The sequence below is a fragment of the Epargyreus clarus genome, unplaced genomic scaffold, assembly GCF_041222505.1.
Source record: "Epargyreus clarus isolate Ecla_fem2 unplaced genomic scaffold, WU_Ecla_fem_2.2 ptg000019l, whole genome shotgun sequence".
Taxonomy (NCBI): domain Eukaryota; kingdom Metazoa; phylum Arthropoda; class Insecta; order Lepidoptera; family Hesperiidae; genus Epargyreus; species Epargyreus clarus.
This window is the reverse complement of record NW_027332227.1, coordinates 9,663,903-9,690,112: the sequence shown is the minus strand read 5'-3', so window position 1 is coordinate 9,690,112 and position 26,210 is coordinate 9,663,903. Positions and strand designations below refer to the sequence as shown.

The 26,210-nt window shown below is 33.1% G+C and overlaps 5 protein-coding genes across 8 annotated transcripts in view; 3 read left to right on the top strand and 2 right to left on the bottom strand.

The window, feature by feature from the left end:
- Positions 1-25,718, top strand: part of RpL24 (ribosomal protein L24) — a 322,279-nt gene extending 296,561 nt beyond the window's left edge. For 2 of the 3 annotated variants that reach the window (XM_073083866.1, XM_073083865.1), the window contains exons 2-5: positions 23,050-23,125; positions 23,571-23,656; positions 24,115-24,276; positions 25,553-25,718. In XM_073083866.1, coding sequence (XP_072939967.1) covers positions 23,050-23,125; positions 23,571-23,656; positions 24,115-24,276; positions 25,553-25,691 — 463 coding nt within the window. In that variant the 3' untranslated portion in view covers positions 25,692-25,718. Of the gene's footprint in view, positions 1-22,842; positions 22,926-23,049; positions 23,126-23,570; positions 23,657-24,114; positions 24,277-25,552 lie in introns of those variants that run through there. The other variant, XM_073083864.1, reaches the window with a different exon arrangement.
- LOC140750457 (juvenile hormone esterase) lies at positions 847-7,605 on the top strand. The gene is made up of 3 exons (XM_073083991.1): positions 847-1,284; positions 3,263-4,557; positions 4,996-7,605. The coding sequence occupies exons 1-3, from the start codon at positions 1,135-1,137 to the stop codon at positions 5,207-5,209; spliced, it is 1,659 nt and encodes a 552-aa protein (XP_072940092.1). The 5' UTR covers positions 847-1,134; the 3' UTR covers positions 5,210-7,605.
- Positions 8,468-16,811, bottom strand: Kap-alpha1 (karyopherin alpha1). Its single transcript, XM_073083992.1, has 12 exons — positions 16,664-16,811; positions 16,082-16,255; positions 15,103-15,315; positions 14,718-14,858; positions 13,903-13,991; positions 13,485-13,594; positions 12,982-13,135; positions 12,245-12,449; positions 10,795-10,922; positions 10,459-10,625; positions 9,607-9,844; positions 8,468-9,357 (listed from the first exon to the last, which is right to left on the bottom strand). The coding sequence occupies exons 2-11, from the start codon at positions 16,253-16,255 to the stop codon at positions 9,654-9,656; spliced, it is 1,572 nt and encodes a 523-aa protein (XP_072940093.1). The 5' UTR covers positions 16,664-16,811; the 3' UTR covers positions 8,468-9,357; positions 9,607-9,653.
- On the top strand, positions 19,475-21,459 carry LOC140750382 (UPF0389 protein CG9231). Its single transcript, XM_073083869.1, has 2 exons — positions 19,475-19,850; positions 20,338-21,459. Exons 1-2 carry the CDS (start codon positions 19,657-19,659, stop codon positions 20,543-20,545), a joined length of 402 nt encoding a protein of 133 aa, XP_072939970.1. The 5' UTR covers positions 19,475-19,656; the 3' UTR covers positions 20,546-21,459.
- On the bottom strand, positions 20,960-22,718 carry Ccdc58 (Coiled-coil domain-containing 58). 2 transcript variants are annotated; one of them, XM_073083867.1, is made up of 3 exons: positions 22,570-22,718; positions 22,028-22,300; positions 20,960-21,150 (listed from the first exon to the last, which is right to left on the bottom strand). In XM_073083867.1, exons 1-3 carry the CDS (start codon positions 22,639-22,641, stop codon positions 21,043-21,045), a joined length of 453 nt encoding a protein of 150 aa, XP_072939968.1. In that variant the 5' UTR covers positions 22,642-22,718; the 3' UTR covers positions 20,960-21,042. The 2 variants fall into 2 exon arrangements, with proteins under 2 accessions (XP_072939968.1, XP_072939969.1); XM_073083868.1 differs by having other exon boundaries at positions 22,553-22,666.
- Positions 25,719-26,210: the final 492 nt, after the last annotated feature.

Here is a 26,210-nt window from a genome sequence, read left to right as displayed (position 1 = left end):
ATAGAAATAAACTTCGACGCTTCACATACTTCAGGGGAAATCTTGGGAATTATTTAACTTTTAGTAGTACAATTGCAAGAATGTCAAATTACAAGGCGTGTGCAGTGACGATGTGTACAAGTACGATCGCTAAATATCCTAACAAATTTGCTTATACAAGTTCCCAAACCCAAATCTCATAAACGTTAAAGAACTTGCAGATTCTTATAAGTTTAAATCCTCTGTTTGCAAGCAATGACATTTTATACTATTTATGTAAGAGAAGTATTATTGAGAAAAAGGAATAAATTTAGTAACTCTCGAGTGATTCGTCAATTCCAAATCACTGGAACGGGACGTAATCAAAACAAAACAGCAAGTGGAAGTATTCATATATCTAAAGTCATTTAAAAAGAAGATTCCAAGAGTCATTAGTTTGTAATGTATTTCGATTTCGATATAGATTATTCGTTCATCCAGAAATTTGTAAAATGTTAATTAATACATATTCTGTCACTGTAAGTATGCATAAATAAATTTAATAATTGTTTGATTAACTTTAAAGCCATTTAATTTTCGTAACATTTTTGAATCGCACAAATTTTCGCGCCATCCCTCACGCGTGCATCGCGCCCGGGTACGCGGTGCACCCATGTGAAAATCATAAAACTCGAAAAATGACGTGTCGGGCCGGTCGGGCGGTCGAGTGCAATATAAATTTATGATAAATATCTATTTTCATTAATAACTAACGCGTTCTTATGAAATTTGAACATGTACGATAATTTTTCGGCAGATACGATAATTTTACGCCCCTGGTACGATCAGCGCCATCTCCCAGGTTGCCAACACTGTCTATGTGAAACTGTCAATATGTCAAAGAAGTTAAATGGTCTGACATCTGAGTAGGCCTAGTACTGAGAGTTAAATAGTGAATTCCAAAAACAGTAAATAATAAATAAAGAAATACACTAATTCAATCTAAGAGAGTACAACCATTGGCACTCCTATCTAGATTTAAGTGTTAAATTGTGCCTTACACTTGTATTGAACCATAATAATAACATAAGTCTCATTAGAAATTTCAATTAAATAAGTTAATTTAATAATTTAGTTATTTAATGTAAAGTAAATATAACCCAATCGTTGTTTGATATGGATCATATTGATGAAGACTGTAAATGTATCATAGAAATAGATAAAGGCTCAATTTGTGGATTTATTAACAAGAAAGAAGGAGAAAATATTTATGTATTCAGTAAGATTCCGTACGCCAAGCCACCAGTAGGTGCTTTAAGATTTCTGGTAAGCCAAACTTATACTTATATTAAAGTGCAAAATACACATTAAAGTGACAATATGTGTATAAATAAGGTTACAAGTTAAATACCTATGAAGGTGGTAGAACCCTCAGGGGTAGCGGCACATCTGTGGCCGACCTCAGGTAGGAATATCTAATCCTATCCGGGGTGGATTACAGATGTCCATGGGCGGCAGTAGCCACTTATCATCAGGTGGACAGCATGCTCGTCTGCTACCCCTATATTGTAAAAAAAATAATAATGCACAACTATGGAGAGAGTGTCCATAGTTGTACATTAATTTTTTTACCATAACACTTTTAAGTACTGTTATAACATTGTCAAGATACAAAAGCTTTAATTCCACTTCACGCTGTTGCAATTTCGGATAGATTGATATATGACATATATTTTAGAATAATTTATTACAAATTATTGGTCCATTTGACTAAGTCATCAATGATATTTTTCCTCAGCACTGGTACATTACTCCGGTATAGTTGATAATTTGATGTCTATGTTTACAATATTATAGTAGCCAATTAGTGTGTATGTTCCACCTTATTTGGTAACTGGCTAGTGCCACTCATGGACATCTGTAATCAACTCTCAGTAACATTATATTTCTACATGAGATTGCCAATTGAGGTTCTGCCACCTTCAAAATTGGAAGTAACACTCAATGAATATCTTATATATAAAATTCTTGTGTCACAATGTCAGTTACCGTGCTGTGAAACGGTTTTACTGATTTTCACCAAATTTTATATGCATATTCAGTAGGTCTGAAAATTGGCTACTATCTATTTTTCATACCCCTAAGTGATAAGGGATGTCTTATATTGCAACACAGCGTTTGCCGGTTCAGGTAGTAACATTCTAAATTTATAGTATCTAGTGATTTATATGCCTACACCTAAAAATAAGTACCTACACAAACATCCAAATTAAGAAATGACATCATATAGCTAAGTATATGTCATTGAAAAAAAAGTTAAATATACAAAATGGTGACATTTGTGCACGGTCATGAATAATTACATTTAACAAGTTTACTTTGAATCAGCATTTTTACATATCTCCTAATATCTACATTTCCAATGATGAAGCATTAATTTGTCAATTCATTTTTATGATTACAGCCTACATATATAAAAATAGCTCATTATTAGTCAGATTTTTGGTAACAATGGTGATGCAATAAAAATATGAAAAGGGATTTAAAGGTGGTAGAATCAACATAGTTTGAATGGGGAGACACTTCCAACACACTTATTTCTGTCATAAAGCAGTTCTTGGATTTTAGTGAAAGGTTGTTCCTTATGTTTATGAACCGTGTGGCAGAACATTCTCTATATTGGTCTGACAGCATGGAGTTCCGGGATCAATTCCCAGCCAGACAAATATCTAAATTAGAAAATTAGGAATCTATACTGGGTCTGGATATTTGTGTATTCGTCTTTGTCTGTCCGTGGCACCCATAACACAAAGAATCCTAGTGTGGGGCTGTGAGTGTAGTTGATAGCTTTTCATATGAAGCAATCTTTTAGTCCTCTTCTGAACTCATCCTCAAAACTCTTCTTCTGGACTCCTATACTTCAGTGCATTATTTTTCAATCTATAGGTATTTTATATACATTTTTACAGTTACAGTGACCACTTACCTTGTCCATATGGTGGACTGCGTGTCTTTTTACTATTTCAATCATATGAAAAAATATATACTTCCCTTACCAAACAATATACATTTTAAAGAAATGAACAATTACAATAATTTATTCAACATTTGTTATAGTACGAAATGTAAAGATATACTTGAATCCTGATAACCTGATTGACCCAATCAGAAGTAGATTTAGTTTCTTGGTATTTTTTAAGATAAATGTAATATCTGATAACAGTTGCAATTATTTACCAGTCATCATGTACAATAAGTGCTTATTCACAACAACTCATTAAAAATAATTTACTGTTTTTTTCAGCCACCTAGTCCTATACAACCATGGACGGAAACTTTGGATTGTACACAGGAAATGCCAAAACCACTTAGTCTTTTCATAAACTATGAAATAATAGGATCTGAAGATTGCTTGTATCTGGAAGTCTTCACCCCAAACATAAATCCTGACCAACCGATGGCAGTAATGTTCTGGATTGGAAGCTTCAATTTCATGGTTTATGTTGATTTTGTATGGGATCCAAAGTTGTTGCTGAACCAAAATATTGTTTATGTGAGATGCGGCTTTCGGTTAGGGCCATTAGGATTTCTGTCTGTTAATGATTTTACAGCCCCTGGAAATAACGGCCTAAAAGACATTGTGATGGCATTGCAATGGGTGAAAAAAAATATAAGCAAGTTTGGTGGCGACCCTGATAATGTCACAATATTCGGAAGCAGTACAGGTGCCGCTATAGTACATCTAATGATGCTCTCTCCTATGGCTTATGGTTTATTTCATAAAGCCATTATGCAAAATGCCTGTGCTTTAAATAATTGGTCACTAGATAAAAAACCCGTTACTCGAGCGATGGAATTGGCGAAAAAAATGGGGATCACAAGTAATAATGTTGTAGAAGCAGTTGAAGAACTTAGATCCTTTTCAGCCACAGATATAATGGAAACCTGCCGTGAATTAAGCCTGAGCGAGTTTGATCTGAGAGGAAAAGACATTTATGATTCAATATTTAAACCATGCATAGAAGATGAATTTGAAAGTCAGTCAGCTTTTCTAACAAAAAGTCCATATTTAATTATAAAATCCGGTAATTACAACAAAGTGCCTTTTATAATTGGCAGCAATAACACTGCAGGGCATATATCTAAACACATCAAAGAAGAGTTCTATAATTATGAAAAGTTCAAGAAGAATGTCGATGTACTCGTACCGAAATGTCTCGATCTTGGCGACGCCGCCACCACAAAATTGGGACAGCAACTTTTTGATCACTACATAGGAGCTGATGACACTCCTGAGCATGTCAAGACTCATTACTTACAACTAGTAAGAGACTACAACTTTTTGTATTATGTAAATAAAACGCTACGACTTCATAGCCGAGCAGCACCTGAGTGTCCTATTTTTTATTATATAATTAACAATGCTGGCGAATGGTGTGTACCAAAATGTGTACGATATTTCGCTTGTGTTGGCTATAGTACGGAAATTCCCTTTTTATTTGATATGAAAATTGAACCAGATCAATGGAAAGGAAATCGCGACGCTTTGACAACAAGAAGCAGGGTAGTTAAAATGTGGACTAATTTTGCTAAGTTTGGGTAAGTCATATATTTGTTCTTAAACTTAAACTCGTACATAGAAATAAAAAAAGTTCTCATTACGAAATTCCTTATACATTGAAGGTACATTATACATCTTCCATTCAACGGTTCTTACTTTTTATAAATAAATATGTAACAATAACTAAACTTTGATTAATTTTTTTAAAGGTGTTTTACGGCTTTGGCTTTTTGCCTTTCAGCCTAACTTTGATTAAAGATTATCCCCAGAGGTCTAGCGTGCCTTAGCGGCAAAAATGCCTTGTAAACAAAAATGTACCTTTCAACCAAACTCATCCATCACACGCCTGGTGGTAGTTTTAGAACGCAAAAAAATTTACTAGCGGACAGTTCTTTTAACGTCCTATAGAACGGCAAATTCAAGTTCCTCCTTGATTCTACTCACTTTTATATATTACACACAAATATTGATTTCAGAACACCAACACCCGATGAAAACGATTCTCTCCTGAGTATAACATGGGAACCAGTTGAAGATGAAAACAAAATTAATTACCTGAGTATTGGCACTGAGCTCACAAAGGGCAAAAATCCGTTTTCGGACCGGATGCGGTTCTGGGAAGACCTCCATACAGAACACCGATTTTTATCAGCACTCTTATATTTTAATAATATGGGCATATCGTGGTAATATAGTATAAGATTAATAAATATAGTTCAAAAAACTAAAAAACACGCTTTTATGATAAAATTAACTAAAAAGTAGGAAATAATTTTCAATCTAGGAATCAATTAAGGAACAGTAAATTGTATAATTGTGGAAAAAGTGGAGTGCTCCACTTATCAGTTTTCGAAAAGCACCCCACACTTTCCACAATTATACAATTTACTGTTCCTTAAGTTTTTTGAACTATATTTATCTTATTAATTTTTAGTATGTTGTTATGGCGACCATCATTATGTCTGTAAAAAAATCAAGTGTCTATCTATTACGGTTTAAGAGATAAAGCCCTGTGACTCACGAACAGACAGCGGAGGGTTTCGTTTTATCCTATGAGTACGGAATCCTAAAAATCATTCTACAAGATGGCATTATAGATATGTTTCAGTACATTTGAGTTATAGGGAAATAACATTATTATTTTCCAAAGCTAAAAATCAATCTAGTAACTTTGCCTGAACGCTCCATAAGGCGCTTTCTCTCGCCTCGAAAATCGTTAATCCTGAGGATATTGATAAGGACAATGGTACAAAATTATTAAAATCGTGTATTGTCATCGGTTTTTGATATTTCTTCAAAATTTTGAATTAAACTGAACGTTCAAAGTGGATAGAAATCGGGCTCAAAGATTCCGTTACTGTTACGTAGATACATACATACAAACGTACAACACAAGGTAATAAAAGCGTGTTAAAAATAATAATTTATAACATTGTAATCTAAACACTTCTTCGACTTAGGTTGGCTGAATACATCCTCGCCATCTTTGAAGGCTTAAGAACATTATTTTAACATCACTATCTTTATGTAATAAATTATACAGGGTGAATTTTAAACTGAATACAGATAGTGAAATCTGAAAATAATTAACGATGTCAATTGATCAATCAAGCATCCCTGCTACGTACGGGTCGCACATTGGCGGTTGCCCGCCTTAGGTCTCCTGATACGCAAATACGCTAAAACTTGCATGGGTGCAAGAAGCGGTTGCCCGCTCCGTACACCCGTAAGCAGGGCCGGATTTAGAGGTCTAGAGGCCTATTGCAACAAACGAGTGGAGGCCCCCTGGCCCCAAATTATTTTCCGAATAAAATGAACAATTTTTTCAGTTGAGTTTTTCAATAAATATTTTATTGTGAAACGCAGGTAGATTCTTGAAATATTCATGTTTGTACGTACAAAGTACTGTAGATAAAGGTAAAACAGCTAAAAAGAATATCAAAGGAAAATATATAGGTATATATTTTTTTACTAGTGTTTACTAGTCGGAATTAAAAAAAATATCCGACGTCTCTATTGTGGGGGCCCCTCTTTTGTGGAGGCCCCGGGGCTGCCGCCCCGGTTGCCCTGCCTTAAATCCGGCCCTGTCCGTAAGTTTGAGCGCACGCCCGAATTGTGTGAACCGATATAAAAAGCTCAAGGATCGCATAAATTTCTAAGTAGATAAATAATTTTAATTATCTTAATATATTTACAATGCTTTTATAATATTTTTGATACGTATGGTGCGATAAACAGTGCCATTGTGGCAATAATTACCTGCTGTGATATGTTGGAAGGTCAAAAACGATGTGATTTAACAAAAAGGTTAAAATATACATATGAATCTGAGATAACCCACTGTTATTGTGGGCTTACTTAAACATATTTACAAAAATAGTTGCGCACAAGCAATTTACTTATTTTTACTTACTTTAAGTTATAATTTCAGATTAACGCCTTATTTATTTTTTAAGTAATACTTTTTTGGGATGCGCTTGGATAAAATTATGAGATCAAATCTTCACGGAAAGGGATCGCTGACTTGTGTGCCATTTATTAACTTATATTAGTTTGTAAAATAGTTTTAAGAACAAAAATAAACAGCATACGTATTTCGTCAAAATAATCTCTTATGGACCTACTACTAACACAGGATCATACATGGTGACTGTAGTCCTTAGCAAGTTTCCCCAGTAATCCCTTGTATGCACAAGGGCCATATGCATAATTATATTAAGAAGAAAATAACAATATATTAAGAGAAAAGAGAATTATTTATTTGGGCCTATTTTTTTAAACTTTAATTCTAATATATGGTATGTTATTGTAGTCTTATTTATTTAATATAGCCTAAAAAAAGATGACCTAATCTTTCTTATTATGAGAAGACCCGTGCCCAGCAGTGAGACAGTAATGGGATGATGATGATGAAAAAAGACGAATTGATATAATATAAATTTTACACGAGATTTAATTGTTTGCTATTATGGAAAGATGCTATGATATTAATTTTAATAATATACGCAAGTTACTAAAATTGAAATGGACCAATGATAGCTTTTAATGTTGTTTATTTTAAAAGAAATATAAATATATATTATTCATTATTTATTTTTATTTCCCTTTTATTATTTATTTGTGTATCAAAATTATTAAACAGTAACTGTTATAACATTACCCTCTAGGTAGGTAGGCACATTAGGTAAGCTTCAATGCCTCAACATGCTTGTAAATTTGTCACTTTTTGGAAATTCATAAGAACCTATGTTATTGCTTCGGATATACCATAGCTTATTTCCACACATGTGTATCTAACAGGTAACTCTCTGCTTATTCCACATCAGGCACGTATTCAATAAGAACCTAGTCTAAAGTAACCTATTACATTCCAGTAAATCTAAATTATGCCATCCTGTGGCAAATAGGGACCGTATTTCTCTGTCAGCTACGCTTCATTCTGTTGAAGGATGTAGCTAGAGCACTTAGGCCCCTATCCGTGCCATGGACAAGTGTCCATGGGGTACGGTGAGATACGTACGCACGTACGTACGGCAGCGATGTATCCAGACAAAACTCGGAAATATGGAGATACCAAATAGCGCTAGCGGACTGTATCAGAACTGATTGAAAATGTATGGGAACTACGTCAACAAATACAAAAACAGTCATTTTTGTAAAAACGTAAAAAATCATACTAAGGGTACAGGATAGATACCCGTATAATGTTTTTCATATTCTTATTTTCTATGAATACGTTTACTGGCGACGTGGTCATGGCTTTAAGGTGAAATACGAGCCGTATAGCCTGATGCAAATAAGACTTATTTGACAGATGACTAATGTGGTGAAAGAGGCGCATAACATATAGTCATCTGATGCCTCAGAAAATAAAAAGTATACTAGGGCGTAAAAAAACTGTAGGGTTTATATTTACTAGGTATGTATAGGTAAAATAAAACATGGGTATCCAGTAAAAGATAAAGCACCTGTCAGTTACTGACTTTATTATTATATATTTATCCTATATTTATGGATGAATTACTAGTATTCACATGAAATGGTTATAGTATGAAATGTGAGCTAAGCTTTAGTCTGTAGCATGTTAAACAAACAATTTAGACAAATTTATTTATGTTAATATGTACTAAAATAACAATACTATGAGACATACACGTATGTTAATTCAACTAAATATATACAGTAAACTGAAAATACTATTCAATTTAGACCTAGGAAGCATGCCAAATAAAAATAATTTCTTGATTTCTAAGGCTAATGAACTATCTTGTAAAAACTGTTCCCTTAATAGCTCAACTGTCCTTGGACACTTGGCTGCTGTCACTTCATTATCACTATATCATAAATCAAATTATAATAACTTGACCGAATTTTCCTAATAAACTTGTGACTATAATAATAAATAGCGCTCGCTATTTTATACCTATTTCATTGCGATGTTTGATATATTTTTGTTGGTATAAAATAAACCAGTATTATAAATAAATACAATAAAGTTTTCCCTCAACCATATGCAAGTTCAAAGTCAGGAATTAGTTGATACCAATCTTTAATACATTATAAAGAATAAAAGTTATTATCACATAACAACTTACAATATTTTCCTAGTTAAGACTGGCATGAAAAGCAACAAAAATATAATATTTTACATAAAAAAAATAACTAGATATGCCATTATCTACAACAGCAACATAAAAGGTACAGGTATTTAATCCCGAATGTTATGTAGTAAAATGATTCTACTCTTCTACATATTGGTGCAAAGTATAGTTACACTCTGGTGTTATATATTTTATTTTGCGAAAGCTGATGATTTACCCACTCCTCTTTACAGGCATCTGAAATGAAATCATTAAATCAAGTGGGTTCAGGCTTACAAGCGAAGATAAATTCGATAGTTTTAAAATAGATCACAACAAAGATCTTTTATTAAAATATGTAAAAGTCACAACTACGAAAATACTTACAATATTAGACTAGATATAATTTTGGACATTTAATTCGTATTTGATACAATAGAAGTTGGTTCCAAATCTTTTAATGTAAAACTTAATATAGGTAAATAAAAAGCAACAATAAGTACTCACTGCACAATGAACATCAATTTTATATGTAGCGTACATAGTAGGCATTGTTAAAACTGGTAACCACCCATAGGCACAGACTGGTCAGTGTTGAACTGATACTGGTCTGTAGTAGAAGACACTTCGGGCTGTAACCTACTATCCTCTCCTTCCGATCCAAAGTAGTTCTCGATTATTTCAAATGATTTCTGATATATGTCGAGATTCTCGTGCGACTGAAGGAATTCTATTTTATCTACACCTGTAAACAAAAGTACGGAAATTATAGTTTGTAGTAGATTTGTATGAATGATTTAATTTCTGGAAAAGCATTTTAATCATCAGTATAAATTAAAATTATTGATTTACACCATTAACCCACTAGCTTTCATAGGTTTGGATATGCGGTCAAATTAGGGATGGGAATTAATCAAATATTTTTTTTAAAGAATGTAAATCACACTAACTGGTTCACTTTAGGCTGATACTAAAGTTATCAAAATCTTCACATTTCAACTTTGGAGGCACTATAGCCACACTTATTTCTGCCTTAAAACACGATGCTACATAATCCACAAATGCAACTCGCGAGCCTTTCGCACACAAATGCATTTACGGCACATTCGTCAGTTTTATACACAATCTTATATGTCTTGCTGTGTTCTTGTTTGATACGTGTGTTTAAGGAGACACTTATACCACTTACGGTCAGATATAGCCCGCGTAAAATTGCTAGTCCGCTAAATATAGAAATGAATCGCGTCGCCATAGCAGATTGTATGACTACACCTGCTCGCAACAACTTCAGAGTGGACTAGCTGTTTGGCGCGGACTATTGCATAATCCTTAGCTACTTTCAAAAGTTTTCTAACTTACCGAAACATTCCTCAATAAGCGCTGCATACGGGTTGTCCCGCTGATCGGTCTGTTGACCCGCTTTCAATATATTGTCAAGGCCATTGAGAGCCACTTGGACCGTCTTCGAATCGGTCAACGTCAATAAGTCGCATAGCGGCGGTATACAACCTTGTTCTACTAAATATCTAAAATATAAATAAAAACATTGTCCAAATATTACATAAATACTATACACAGTTATTACTAGGGCTTTTTGTTTATCAAAAATATTACATTATTCACTTTTATCTGTTAGAAATTGTAAATAAAATGTATTTATTTAAGATGTAGCATTTATAAAAAGTGCTGTTTTACCTTATCTGAGCTTGTGTTCCACCACTGGTAGCATTAGTAATGGCCCAAGCAGCTTCTTTTCTCGTTTTGAACTCTGCTTGCTTTAGGATTTCGATTAAAGTTGGAAATACGTTAGCGTCTATCACGGCCTGTAAGAAAAAAACGAAATATTGCTATACTATATGCATATAACAATTATATCAATAAAGTGGAAGAACTATGTTAGAATTTTACGTCCTGTGTGGCTTAGAAAATAACGTAAGCGTCATATAATTGTCCTTTCCTTACCACACTTTTCACACCAAACACAGCGGAACATTATTTATCTATTTTTTACCTTATAACAGCATTGTTGCAGAAATAGTTCCTTCATCATCATCATCATCATCAACCCATTACTGTCCCACTGCTGGGCACGGGTCTCCTCTCAGAATGAGAAGGATTAGGCCATAGTCCACCGCGCTGGCCAAGTGCGTATTGGTAGACTTCACATACCTTTAAGATTTTTTATAAATCTCTCAGGTATGCAGGTTTCCTCACGATGTTTTCCTTCACCGTTTAAGCAAGTGATAATTAATTTCTAATACGCACATAAATTTGAAAATCAGAGGTGCGTGCCTGGGATTTGAACATCGGACTCCTCGATCGAGAGGCCGCGTTTCTTAACCACTAGGCTATCACTGCTTTTTTTTGAAATAGTTCCTTGAGCTATAACTTAAGCAAGGTTTTTGATCCAGGATTTTTCTTTAGACGGTTCATGATAATCCCCGATGTTTACCTAGGATTGGAGTAGGGGAAATCCTCTGGTTGCTTTAAATTCTAGAGATTGTTTTATATTTACCCTTTGCACACCACAAAACATGTGATATTAAAAGTGGAATTCTTAATAACATTTCCTCCCAACCAACATTGACGACGTGCAAAAAAAATCAAGTATTGCTTAAGTAATGCTTGAATAATTATATTTAAAAAATGATAACATTTAAAAAACAAGAGACTAATTATTATATAAAAAAGCTAACCCACTGAGTTTCTTACCGGATCTTCTTAGTAGAGGTCGCGTTCCGATTCGGTAGTAGTTTAAAAAAAATATATAAATGACCAATCGTAATTGCCGCAGTTGGCCTATCTAGTATCTATACATATAAATAAAATTGTATTGTCTGTTCTTAATATTGAAAAAACCTCTTTTTACTACGTGCATATGAATATACATACGGTACATACACCAAAATAACATTTTTTACAATTTTTGTCTGTCTGTTTGTTCTGGCTAAATCTCTTAAATGGCTGGACCGATTTGACAGGACTTTTATTGGCAGGTAGGTGATGTAATAAGGAGTAACTTAGGCTACTTATATATTAGAACTAGCTGTGCCCGCGGTTTCGCCGGCGATAGAATTACTTTTTAACGCGGGTAACACCGTGGGGTACAGCTAGTACAAAATAAATATATTACATTTCATGTCACCTGTATCTGCGTGGCGTTCCCGGCGGTGATGTTGGAGAGCGTCCAGCAGGCCTCCTTGCGCAGCGGCTCGCTGGCGCCGCGCAGCAGCGCGTGCAGCGCGCCCAGCGGCTGGCAGTTCAGCACGGCCTGCGTCTGCGCGTCGTTGCCCGTCACTATGTTGCCCACCGCGCGCAGAGCCGCCGACACCACCGAGTGCTTGCCGTGCCTGTGGGATTTTGATAACATTCTTATTAAAATGTGAGTGTTGTGTAAGAACGCGTGGTTCACGCAAACGGAGGAATGAAGCGCATGTCTGCGTATGTATGCATACAGATATGTAAGAAGTAAAAAATTATATGTTACAAATTAAAAATGCTTAAATAAATGCAACCAAAAGGTAAATAAATTACATAACTATATATTTTTTGAATATTTTTTAAGCAATAACTCAAATTATAAAGAAGCAAACGACATACGAAAAACAAACGATAGTTAATTCTACATTTAAATTATACTTTATTACAACGACACGCGCAATTTCGTTTTATGCTAAAAATATGTGTTACATCGATGCGGCGACTTCATCCTACACTGTGATCTATTTCCCAAAATATGTCAAAACAAAGTACATGTAACTTCAAAAATAACAAGTCAGAATTTTATCTATATCTTTGGTTACTCAAGCAAGAGAAATATATTTTTGTCTCCACCATGCATTTAAAATTATACATAATACAATTCTTTTGCACAGTACTTACATTAAAAGTTCCACTAGTCGCCTGCACACCCCAGCATCAATCACAGCTTGAATTTTTTCATTGGGACCATCTGATAGATATGAGAGCGCCCAACACGAGTCGCTTAATACATCGCAATCGCTATGGTGAAGAAGCCTCGCTAATACAGGTATACCTAAAAAAAAAAACGAATTAGCATCACAGAACACACTTCTAAAAAATTCGTGTTTTAATTTGTAAATGGTTATCATTATTTTATCATCACTATATTAGAGGATAAGAACGCTTAGAGCTTTATTGTAGTCCGCGTAAGACTGCTAGTCCGCTCTGAATATAGAAATGAATCGTGTCGCTATAGCAAATTGTATGACTACACCTGCTCGCTACAACTTCAGACTACTTCAGACTTCAGACTAGCAGTTTGGCGCGGATTATAATAGTGTAAGTTGCCCTACAAGATTTTTCTTGTAAAATAGAACTAGGTGTATCTTTACAATATTAAAATATTATTTAAAATTAGTCACCTGGTGCAACTGCCTCAAAATTCGTTGGTGGGTTTTTGCCTCTACACAGGTTTGAAAGAGTCCACACGGCATTTTTTGTCATGGATAGTCTTGTGTACTTATTTAAAATGCTGTAAAAGAATATTTATAGAATACAAAATAAAAAAAATCTTACTCCTATCTTTATGACCCAAAAAATAATTTCTTAGTTCATAAGATTTATATGGATGGACATGGCCATAGACACCATGACACATAAACTTAAGGATTTTTTCAACAATTTCAAAATAACAATTGTTTTCTATGCAAATCGCTCAAAACTAAAACCACAATAAAAATATTTAAAATCAATGTCCAATTTCTTGTAACATAACATATTGTATTGTATTGAATATTTATGTATAATTTAAAAATCCAAAGTGAAAATTAAAACACTTACTCAATAAGCGGCGGCATGACCCCGGCGGCGAGCACGATGTCCCGACAGCGCGCAGAGTCGCCCGCCACGTTGCCCAGCGCCCATACCGCCTACGAACACATAATAATATGTAGGTAGTAGAATCCTTTGCGGTTCGACTCCGGCGGCACTACCGCCGCACCTATTCCTACCTCATAACAGCAGTGTTAAACGCTGCTGTGTTCTGGTTTGAAGGGTGTGGTAAGGGAGACAACTTTTCCGAGACATTCTAGTATAGTAGCGGCGCATCTGTGGCCAACCTTAGGTAGGAATATCTAATCCTATGTGGGGTTGATTACAGATGTCCATGGGCAGCAGTAGCCACTTGCCATCAGGTGGACTGCATGCTCGTCTGCTACTCCCGTAATATAAAAAAAATGTAACATATAAAGTATATCATATAACTAGTATCTGCCGGCATATATGTATCTTATATAGCATGTAATAGTAGTATTACTCATATATATCATTTTATGGTTTCCCATGCTTGGTAAATTCTAGAGCCCCCACCCTGATACACTTTCACCAATAAATATAGAATTCTGTGAAATTTTTGATAATTTATTGTGATGTCTATTTCTGTAATATCTGTCATCTTTTATTATGTTATTTGTACAATCAATTAAAAAGGGATCAGAGTGTTTTGAAATTAATTATTACTTGATTTATTGATAATGCAAATCGTGACAATAAAACCACGAGTAAACTAACTCAAAGTGAAATAAGTCAATGGTTATTCTAAACTGACTTTGTTTCCCTTGAACTTTTATTACTCATCTTCATGACTCATTTCATACCTGTTCTCTGACGTCATCTGCGTCACTGCCTTGTAACCCTAAGAGGCTAACCAGAATTGGTATAGCACCACAGTCTACCAAAATTCGCGTTTGCTCCGACGATCCCGACGCTATGTTCGTCAGCGCCCATGCCGCTTCGAACTGCAACCAAAACCAAAAATATTATATATATATATATTTTTTTTATTTAAATTAAATTAAATTTACTTTATATTCAAGATATTTTATGCAAGATATGATCATTAAATTTCATAAGGATTATTTTTTTATTGTAAATTTTTATACTTGAAGCAAGATATTTACTCTAAATTGGGACCACAAGTTTGAGCCCATCCAATATTAAATCTTAACATTAATAGTACTTAACGAAAATAACTTATATTACCTGTAAAGTAGGATTAGCACTATCAGTAAGGAATTCAACAAATTTAGGAACTATTCCGGACTGTATCACTTCGTCTATAGGAGGATTGGGCTCTCGACTCAAAAGTTTTCTGAACTTCTGAGTGGCTATCACTTGGTCTTGAGGATTGTCACTGTAGAGAGCAGCTATCATAGATGGTGAGATGTCATCGGATGGTGAGATGTTAATGTCTTCCTGAAAAACAACAATTAATTATTAAATAAATTTGTATTAAAATTTTTATTTACAAACAAACTTTGTATATTCTTCTCAGAAAACCCTTTTATTCGATTAAGGAAGATGTTAATAAATTTATTAATGTGTCACCTTAAGGCATCCACCATATTGCATTTAAAATGACATCACCAAGCTAATAATATACTCATCCAAATCAAATTTAATGTGCATACAACATTTTAAACAATCGATTAACAACTGGTATAGAATTCAGTTGCAAGATTTGACCCTCACATACTAACAAATAACAAGGCAAGTTATATTAAAAGCTAGTAAATATTATTAAATAAAAAATAACCTTTAATATATGTTTTTAAACAGTGTGCCTTTGTACTCTCGGTGATGTGGTTGAACAAACCAAAACTATGTATGTCATTAGCCCATTATCGTCCCACTACAAGGTATATGTCTCTGAGTAAAAGGAATTTTAAAAATAAACAGTCTTTCACACTGATCATGTACTAATTATTTCATGTCACACACCTTTGGCAACATTTATTTTAAGGAAAACTTACATGTGTATACTCCTTAAAAACATATTAATATGAAAAACTACCAGGTATTGGCTGAACAACACAGGCCTTAAGCATAATAATAGGTCATTCTATATGGCCATATTAACATTTGTTCTCGTTGTAAAAGAGACAATATATCACAGATACATATATAAACAATAACATGTACACTCACCTACCTATAATTATAGTAAATAAACTAAATTTACCTGCAATGCAATGTCAGGGGCATTGGGCCCTGGCAGATCCACATTCCTACGTTTAAATAACTGTTGCTCTCTCTTCTGTTTCCTGAGCTGAACGCCTTCCTCCTCGCGCCGGCGGCGCAGTTCGTCCGCACTTAACGCTGCATTCTTATAACGATGTTTGTGACCACCTGACATCTATAAAGCAATATGACAAAGTTTTAAAGTATCTGCTATGTTCATGAAAACTAACCTTTGAATATAACAAATCCAATTAACCTTTGAGAGACTACAGGATATTTAATCTTACATTACAATAAAACAATCTATTTTAAAAGGTAACTCAAGGAAAACAATCAAAGCATATGACATTAGCTTAAAACTTATTACGCTTGTTTCTAATATTTCAATGATTTATATGTAAGTATAAGATTTGAACCCGTATATCTACAAATATAATCGAAGAAACAACACTTAAAGGATCTTAATTATACTGTTAATGTGTAATATTAACGCTGACTTCTTCTATAATACAAAGGGAATAAACACCTAAATACAGTAGAGCTACCCATCACAAATACGAATAAATCAATTGAAAATACATACTTCGTAAGATTATAATATTTTAGAATGTCTTGAATGCTATATCCACCATAAATTCACAAAAAAAAATATTCCAATTCAATGAATTCAATTCACAAGACAGATATCACGTCACGAAAAGAAAGAACGATTTTTTATTGTAACAACAAAATGTTACCAGTTTTTCGCTCGTAGATTATCAATATGGATCTTACTTTCTTTATCTGTATCATTATGAAGGTTAGAAAATGAGTTCAAATCTCGGAACAATAACCTGTTCAAATGTTCAAATACACAAATACCAATCATAAATTTATGGGACGTGTGCCGAGCTAGATTTGGGAGGGCAGGAGACACCGAGACATACTGTCTTAGGGCCTCCACAAGACGGGGGCCCCCATAATGGATATAAAAATACATTTTTAAGCAGCACAGCAACTTTTACTCTCCTTCGTTGCCCCAACGCTTTTAAACCTCCAAATTCTTTTAAACCTCAAAATTAATTGGCTACTTGACACTTTTTGGGAAACTGTTTTAATGAATTCATATACGTATTATATATGCCTTTCATTGATCATTTTTTCGAAAAAAGGGCTATTTATTAATAAAAAACATATTTTTATTACGGTAAACGGAACGTTACGCCAAAACAGGCGGTCAAGTGTCATTTCGTAGCGTGACGTCAACACATTGAAAATATAGAAATAAACTTCGACGCTACACATACTTCAGGGGAAATCTTGGGAATTATTTAACTTTTATTAGTACAATTGCAAGAATGTCAAATTACAAGGCGTGTGCAGTGACTATGTGTTCAAGTACGATCGCTAAATATCCTAACAAATTTGCTTATACAAGTTCCTAAACCCAAATCTCATAAACGTTAAAGAACTTGCAGATTCTTATATGTTTAAATCCTCTGTTTGCAAGCAATGACATTTTATACTATCTATGTAAGAGAAGTATTATTGAAAAAAAGGAATAAATTTAGTAACTCTCGAGTGATTCGTCAATTCCAAATCATTGGAACGGGACGTAATCAAAACAAAACAGCAAGTGGAAGTATTCATATATTTAATATATTATATAGATGTCTATGATAAGAATAGAATTATAAGACGTCTATGAGAATTCTATTTTAAGGGCCCATTCTGTAATTAATAGGACACAATGAAAATATTTCATGACTGTGTTATTATTGATGGTGCATGTGCACTGATTAAGTTACATGACTGTATAATTAAAAATACATGATTTGCTAATATTAGTATTTTATTAACCGATTTCTTTGTTTATTTGGTTTATGTGGTTCTATTAGTGAGTACACACAGTAGAACTTTTGTATATATTTATCATATGTTACAGTTACAATAATTACTACAGATCACCTAAGCTAAATTTTTGTGCTGCTTGCGTGTCTGCTTTTCTTCATTACTAAAATTATTTTCCGTAACAAATGGATATATATTTTTATCACTGTCATTTTCAGAATTAAATTGCAATGCAATAATAGGAACTGTATGGTCACTTTTCTTCCTTCATCTTGTTGGGTAGGTTACGCAAGTAAAGAAGTACTATTTCCCGTGTACTTTACTTTATGTATTTCAGACTGGTGCCCACTTTCGAAACTTTTGGCTCCTCACTTCTTCTAGGCAGGACAGTCATCACATTTTCATTTTCATTCATGTACCTTGTGTTCAGGACAACTTTTACTTTTCATGAAACACAAACTTGCCTTCCTCTTAAACTGCACATACTCTATAACGTCGTCACTAAACGATTGTCGGGAAGATCTATAAATATAAATATAACCAATTAATAATCTTAAAACAGTTCACATAAGAATATAAGTATATTTAAAAAAATCTTAATAATCACTTGAAGACAACCTTTCTTCTGTCTGAAGTCAGTTAAGAAATGTTTTAATTGTCCGATATGATTAAATGTAAATATAAAGAATGTTTTACTTACGTTGTTTATTTGATATTTCCATAGGTTATCTCACGGAAGTTTTTGTATCCATTTTGATTTATTGCACTGCATATATGGATCTTCTTTAAGCAGGTTCACGCTACTCGTATCAGCTTTAATATAGTATGTAACTCTAACAGCAAACGATTTAATTATTATTTGTCTTGTTTGGTTTATATTAAGTGTATCATCTATGTTTGGTTTCGATGTAGTGACGTCACATGACATTTGAGGCAGCACTGTCGCCGTTTTGGGACTTAGAATCCACAGATAAAAAATCGAAAATTTCTTTTTAAAAATTAAAATACTTAGAACGTATTAAAAAATAAACGAAATACTGCATAATTTATGTTTACTTATAAGCTATCATATCCAACATATTTCATATTTTATTGTTATAACTGTCAAGTACCCAATTTTCAGATAAGTTAAAAAACTAAAAAGTGTTTTTTTTCTTCTTGTTAAAATGTGTGTTGTTTGACTATTTTCAGTTATTTATTAAAACGTGCCGGTAAAAAAGTAAATATTAATTTGTATCCCAAGGTTTTGGCAATAAAATAAGCTCATTTTGTGTTTAAGAGATAAATTGAGAAATTATTGATAAATTTGTACACCGGTTACACAAATATAAGTTACGATCAAAATGATTTAAGAAAAAATATATAAAAAGGGATGATTTTTGAATTAAATTGACCATATTTCACAGTATATTTTCAGTAAGTATGTAGCGAAAAAATTCTAAGTCTATGATAGAAACCTATACAGGCTGCAACGCTAGTGACCGGGTACCTAGTGTATTGACTTTTTCGCAAGTAGTCTGTGGTCCCTGGTCAATTTGAATTTGTCAATGTCAGGAAGGTGTCATCAGTCATCACTGTCATCGTTTTGGCTTTGATTGGTTTGATTAGCAATCGGATGTAAAAATAATTATAAATAAATAGTTCTCTATGAGCGAGAGCGAGGCGAAGTTTATTTTATAGCAAAGAATACGAACGATTGACGACCAGTAAAAATTAACTACAGAGCATACCGAGAAAGCTTTCATAATGAATAAATTGTTTCCTCCTAGATTTTATGCGGCTTTACTGAGAAGAAACATGGCTACGGTCCCGTCGGGTCCTAAAGTAAATCCTGAAGGAGGTCCAATGTCACCAAAATACAGACCATCTGATTTTCAAAAGTTTATACTTGTGTGGACGAAAAAGTATAAGAGCAAGCAAGAGATTCCTGAATTTGTGTCGTACGTATATTGCAAATGTTACGCAATATAGCAATTATCTAGTAATTTGCACCTACGCGTAACGTTATAAAACCCGCTTTTCTTATTAATCCTATAGTAGGACGTTAATAATTGATATGAGCATAAAATGAAGCTTCTGTCGCTCGAAGAAGATCTATATCCTTATTTAAATTATGTCGATATAATGCGAGCAATTCAGATTTGAAAACATGATAATTTTTAACATTATTTGAACTCATTTTTGGGAACTACTGTAGTAACTGTTGTCAATTACAAATTAGCTGTCACTCCTGAAGACTAAGCTACATACTTCATATATATTTTAGCTGGTATTCACTTCTTTCCACTATGACAGGACAATAGCATCAAGCTTCAAGCTAGAAATAGGTGCAGAATTACTGTTATTAAATTGAATAAAAGTAGAATTAATTTTATTCATGGTGTTATTATATTTTCATATAACCAGTTTTATGTTTTATATTTTCAGACCTGATTTAATTGAGAGATCTAGGAGTGAAGCCAGAATAAAAATTTCAAATATTCTTATACTCCTGACAATCCTAGGCAGTATGACTGCCGTATGGCTAGGTAAATCTGCTGCTAAGCGAGGAGAATCAGTTCACCAGATGAATTTGGATTGGCATAAAAAATATGATGAAGAATATGCCAAGAAACAGGCTGCAGCATCTAAATGATTTGTTTAATACAATAAGATAAAGTGCTTCTAGAATTTTCTCAAATATTGTGTACAGATGATATATTTTTATGTAAATATATAAATATAATTTGCCTATTTATAACATCGCAATTTCTATAAATGCTTTATTTAGTATTCTTTCATTTAAACAGCCCGGTGCAAATATGTATAATATAATACTCTATAAGTGTCCAATACATAGTAGGTACTTCTCATAAAATTACATTTTTGTATAAAAAGTAACTCTTGCGTGCTTCATTATTTTCAATCAGTATTGTATTACAATACTAAATAAAGGAATGGCCATTATTTTGAAATCATATATACTTCCATTTTATTTGTATCCATTTTCACAATGTAAATTACAATATATAGGATCTTGAGGAGTCGAGATAGCAAAAAAAACAATGAATTTAAACACCATTCCAACTAATATCTATATTACAGTAAATATGTACATAAATTCGCAAAAAAACATGTAAATGCAGTCAGTCTTCATAAATTTGTTGGTTTAAAGTAACTCCTACATTTTTCGTTGAACAATTTTGTAGTTTTCTCCCTTATCACCTCTTCTACACTGAGTTCAGTTTGTAACATCCTTAACTGAAAAATAAAAATTAATTATTTAGCTCATATTTAAGCTTTTGTGCTTATGATCAAATAATCACTGGTATCCTTAAATCATGGAAAATTATCATCTGCCAGTCTTCTGGTGCCATTATAATTATTCTGTCAACTACCCTTACATACATAAAATAGAGAAATGGAAGCAAGGGTGCCAAACAGAATTGTTTATTATTTTTTCTATGTTATAGTTGCAATACCAAAGTTGTATAAAATGTTATGGTTTTTGATCATTTATAAGTTTGATTTTTTACTCAATAATTAAAATATATGAATGCAAAAAGTTTATACTGTTTTTTTATTTAATTTCTATTATAAAAATAAAACTTAAAAGCCAGCTAGTGATGCTATAGACATTTGTTATATTAAAGGAGGCAAACATGTATTGATTATTATTATTATACAGTATTATTATTTTCTTCAAAATTTTCCATGTCCTTTAGTTTATCATTTATCATTACTTCCCAGAATTTGATCCTTATAAGCAACACTATCAGATAGTGGAATAATATAGAGGGTATATTTTTTTCAAAATGAATTTGTTCGATTCCCGGCTAGGGAAAAAGATATTTTAAAAAGTGATGATGCAGTTTTAGATTTTATCAAAATCGGCCTCGTAACTCCTTTCAGCATTTTTCGCTAAACCTTATCGTTTGGGATTTGGCCATTTGAAAAATTCACCCTGTATAGGAGAATTCACAGCATGGTTCGAACTGTCTTGTTAGAATATTATTGTAAGATAATATACATAAATTAAAAAAAGTCAACTATGAAAAATTGTCCAAGATTTCATCAGTCCTCATTCATCGCTTAAATCTATTTTATAAATATAGTCTTTAAATAAGTCAAACAATACCTTTTTTTGTTCTGCTTTCAAATTCCTATTAACTTCCCAATCATCGGGTTTTTCTTCACGCATAACTCTCAAGTCTTTTACTATTTCCGCAGTTTTAACGATGCAGCTCTTTATGACTTTTTCCCTTTCTTCATGTCCCTTGTGTATTTGTAAGTACAAATCATTGCAAGCTGCCGTAGCGTCCACTTTTTTCTGAAATGATTCTGTCGGAATTGAAGTATTTAAAGCGTAGACTATTTTGTCGTCCAACAATCGCATCTTTTTCAGGTTATCCTGTAAAAATAGAAAGCCTAATAAACGCTTGATGTAACACACATCTTGGCTAGACTCAAAATTTAATAACATGATATTGGCATATTGAACAGCCTAGCTGCAAGAACAAGTACATTTTTTTATCAAAATTTCTCTCAAGATTACATCAAATTATTTTAGGTTATGATCAGATTATTTTTATTCCCGCGCCAACAAAATGCAATAAGAATATTAACGTGGTTTGTAATTACAATATGAAGCAAATTACATTACCAAATGTATCATCGCACCTGAAATTCTAAAAAATCCGGACAAATCATTTTTGAACCGCTGCCGACAGTTTTGCTATTTTGCAATACCATAGAGGCATAGAATAATATTGTTTTGTGATTTAATTTTCTTATGGTAGGAGCTGCAGCAAATTATATTTACTTTAATTAAAATTTTTCATTCAGACAGTTTTACGTTTATCGACCACTGAGCACATTATAATTTTATAATAACAACTAGTCAGAGTAAGTATTACGCTCGTATTACAAATGTCTATGATGTTATATGTATCGTTATGTAGTCTGTGGTGTCATGTCAATTTTAGTATTGGCAACACATCTGTGTTCTTTCTTTTTCGTGTTAAAGTCAAAATGAAGTACGTTTATATGAATTACTTTTGTATTTTTCAATATCTTATTGATCATTAATTGTGAAATTCTTTAAAATATGAAATAATGAACGTGAAGTGTGATATTCTATCATGTGTGCTTAATTTTCAGGATCGGACTTTGCGCTTACAGTGGTTACAAGATCTATCCCGGCCATGGGAAAACCATGGTTAAGGTGGATGGCAAGGTAAATACTCTGTAGAAATCAATTAATTTAAGTGTGATAATGAAAAGTAATTCAATTACTTCTAATTTCGCATTGTGTTTCCTATTTTTAGTTGTTTATTTTACTTAAATTGTGTCGAACATAACCTAAACTTTTCAAAACGTTCTGTCAAAAAAAACAATAAGTAATTAAAAACCTAGCGAATGCTATAAACTGATAGATACAAAGATAATTTATTGACTGACAATCACCACAACTAAATATTCTCTCATTTTTACTCGCAATGTTTTGTTTACTTCGTTCAAACAAGTACTGGACTATCAAACAAATCACTTCGTTTCCCTAGACTGTTATGGAACTTAAATTGCACAATATAATTTTTAATGAAGAAAAGTCATATTAGAATAGTGAGTACTGTATTTTATTGTATATTTTCATTTTTACAAATTTGATATTTCTGTTCCAGACTTTCACATTTTTAAACTCAAAATGTGAAGCTGCCCATCTTATGAGGAGAAATCCTCGTAAAGTAACATGGACTGTACTCTACAGGTATGTAATTTAATGATCAAAATTTTAACCTATTCATACTTACTTAAACATTAGTAACAAATTAGCATAGTCTACTACCATAGCATGGTAATCCCTGCCACCTTTGGACATCTGTAATTATCACCTTACCACATATGTGTTTCCAGTCTTGAAAACTAAGATAGTAATCTCATATCTAATAAATCTAGCATACAAACACTTACACTACCGCAAGAATTGCTTTCTGCTTGGAATATGTGTATTGGCAGTACCTCCCATATCTAACCATACTGCTTGAACACAGTGGGTTCCAAGTTTGATTCCTGGATAGATAGATATCATGTTAGAATAGTGAATACTATATTTAAGAGTCTTTTTTTAGGTCTAGATATTTTTGTGTTCATGGCACCAGCACTGGAAAACATTCTAGTGTGAGGGTATGAGTAGAAAATATTTCTAATTATTAAAATTTATTTAAGGCGCAAGTTCAAGAAGGGCCAGGAAGAAGAGCAAGCCAAGAAGCGCACAAGGAGGACACAGAAGTTCCAACGGGCGATCGTTGGTGCGTCCCTCAGTGATATCATGGCCAAACGTAACATGAAGCCAGAAGTGAGGAAAGCGCAGAGAGAACAAGCTATCAAGTTAGTATTGTTGTGTAATTATATTTTTCAGTATTTATAATAATTCTACTACTGCTTGTATGTCCTATAATCTTTTTTTAATGTTAATCATTATACTATCTATCTTACAGAAGTGCAACTAACATAATTACACATTTGTTATAATTTCCTAACAAAATATGATGTATAATAGTACTAAAATGTATTCATCTTTCCATAAGAATATTGAATTTTTAAAAACTTATTTTGTATGGTCTTTGGGTTCATTTCAAATGGGATAAACTTAACTTTATTTAAATATGGTATACAAGCATGAAATTCATTTGATAGTAAGGCTCAATTTTCATTACCGCGGAATGGAATGGAAGCTAATTTTTGCATAGCACAATGAACTTTATGTCAATTGTGACAAAATCCACAGACTGCGCCGACATTCCCCGAGGATCACGAGGATTCCCTGGAAGACGCGCAACCTTTTTTTTGGCACATATTTAGTTTGTACGTGCCACAATTGACATAAAGTTCATTATCCTATGCAGAATTTGTTTGCAAAAATTAGCTTCCATTCCATTCTGCGGCAATGTAAATTGACCCTAAGTGGTCACTGCCACCCGTGAGTATCTAACCAAGGTTGTATTGATCTCCTACCTGAGGTTAGCTACACAAGTTATTCTACCTTAAAGAAGTAAATTGTTATCCATCATAAAAGTTACTCTCCTTTAGTATACTTTTCAAAACACAACCGCAAGTGTGCTTTATTGTGATACTTCTTGCCTCAACAGCAAATAGTTTTAACCTTTGCCCATAGATTAGTAAAGATTACTCATTCCTAACAAGAAAATGTACCCAGTTTTGACAATTGAAATCGTTTCGTAAAAAAGTTTTGCCACGTCTCCGTGCTAATATATCCCTAAAATATTTGAAATAATTATTTATTTATTATGTAAATTACGCAGTATTAGTCATTTATTCGTAAATTTTCTCTAAAAATGTTTTTATTTGTCAAGAATTCAAAAAAAGAACTTACTAATAAGCCATTTGTGGCTTCATTCAATTTCAAGGAGGCGAAGTATCTTTACTAATCTATGCCTTTGCCTATATTTTACAGAATTAAACTATATCTAATATTATTAAAAATAGCAAAACTATTTATTTATAAATAATCTAGGCAGTGATATGAAACATATTGAAGGAGATCTATATTTTTTATAGAAATAACTATAAATCGATATTTTCATTTATGTACTGAATTTTATTAATTAGTGTAAATTCTAATTCAAACATTTTATTTTAACAGGGCTGCAAAAGAACAGAAGAAATCAACTAAAGCAGCAAAGAAAGCTACTACCGCTCCACCAAAATCCAAGTCGGCGCCAAAGGCCAAGGCTGCGAAAGTGAGTCAGAAGGCGGCGCCACGTGTTGGAGGAAAGCGATAATGTGTTTAATAAAAAAATAATCACCTATATTACTTGTTTCATTTGCAATTTTATATCACAGAATTTATTAGAGCCACTGAGAGAATTATTATGAGCATGTCTTTTACACTTTACATACTACACTTGTTCTAAAATAGGTAGGTTATCCTTGTTTAGTATTTGTGGAATAGTAACGTGTACCAAAACAAATATATTCCAAGATTACATTGTAGTTTGAGATATAACAAGGTGTTACCAATATGGTTATCTACCTATTATCCAATTTATGAAAAACCATGGTCTGCTTTATAGTCACAGCAGCATCAAATGATTTCAGTGGTACTGCATTAAATCGGCCATTCCTGCCAATAGAGTGGCTATACTCATGGAACAGAGATTTTATGTTTCACGGCTATACTGCTCTGGTTTGAAATTGCGAATTTGGAGATTCTTGCCCAAGCTTGACAGCATAATTCAGCGCCATCTATTGTCGAATAGTAAAATATTCGCCGCAGTTGTTAAAATTACGGTCATCGGAAT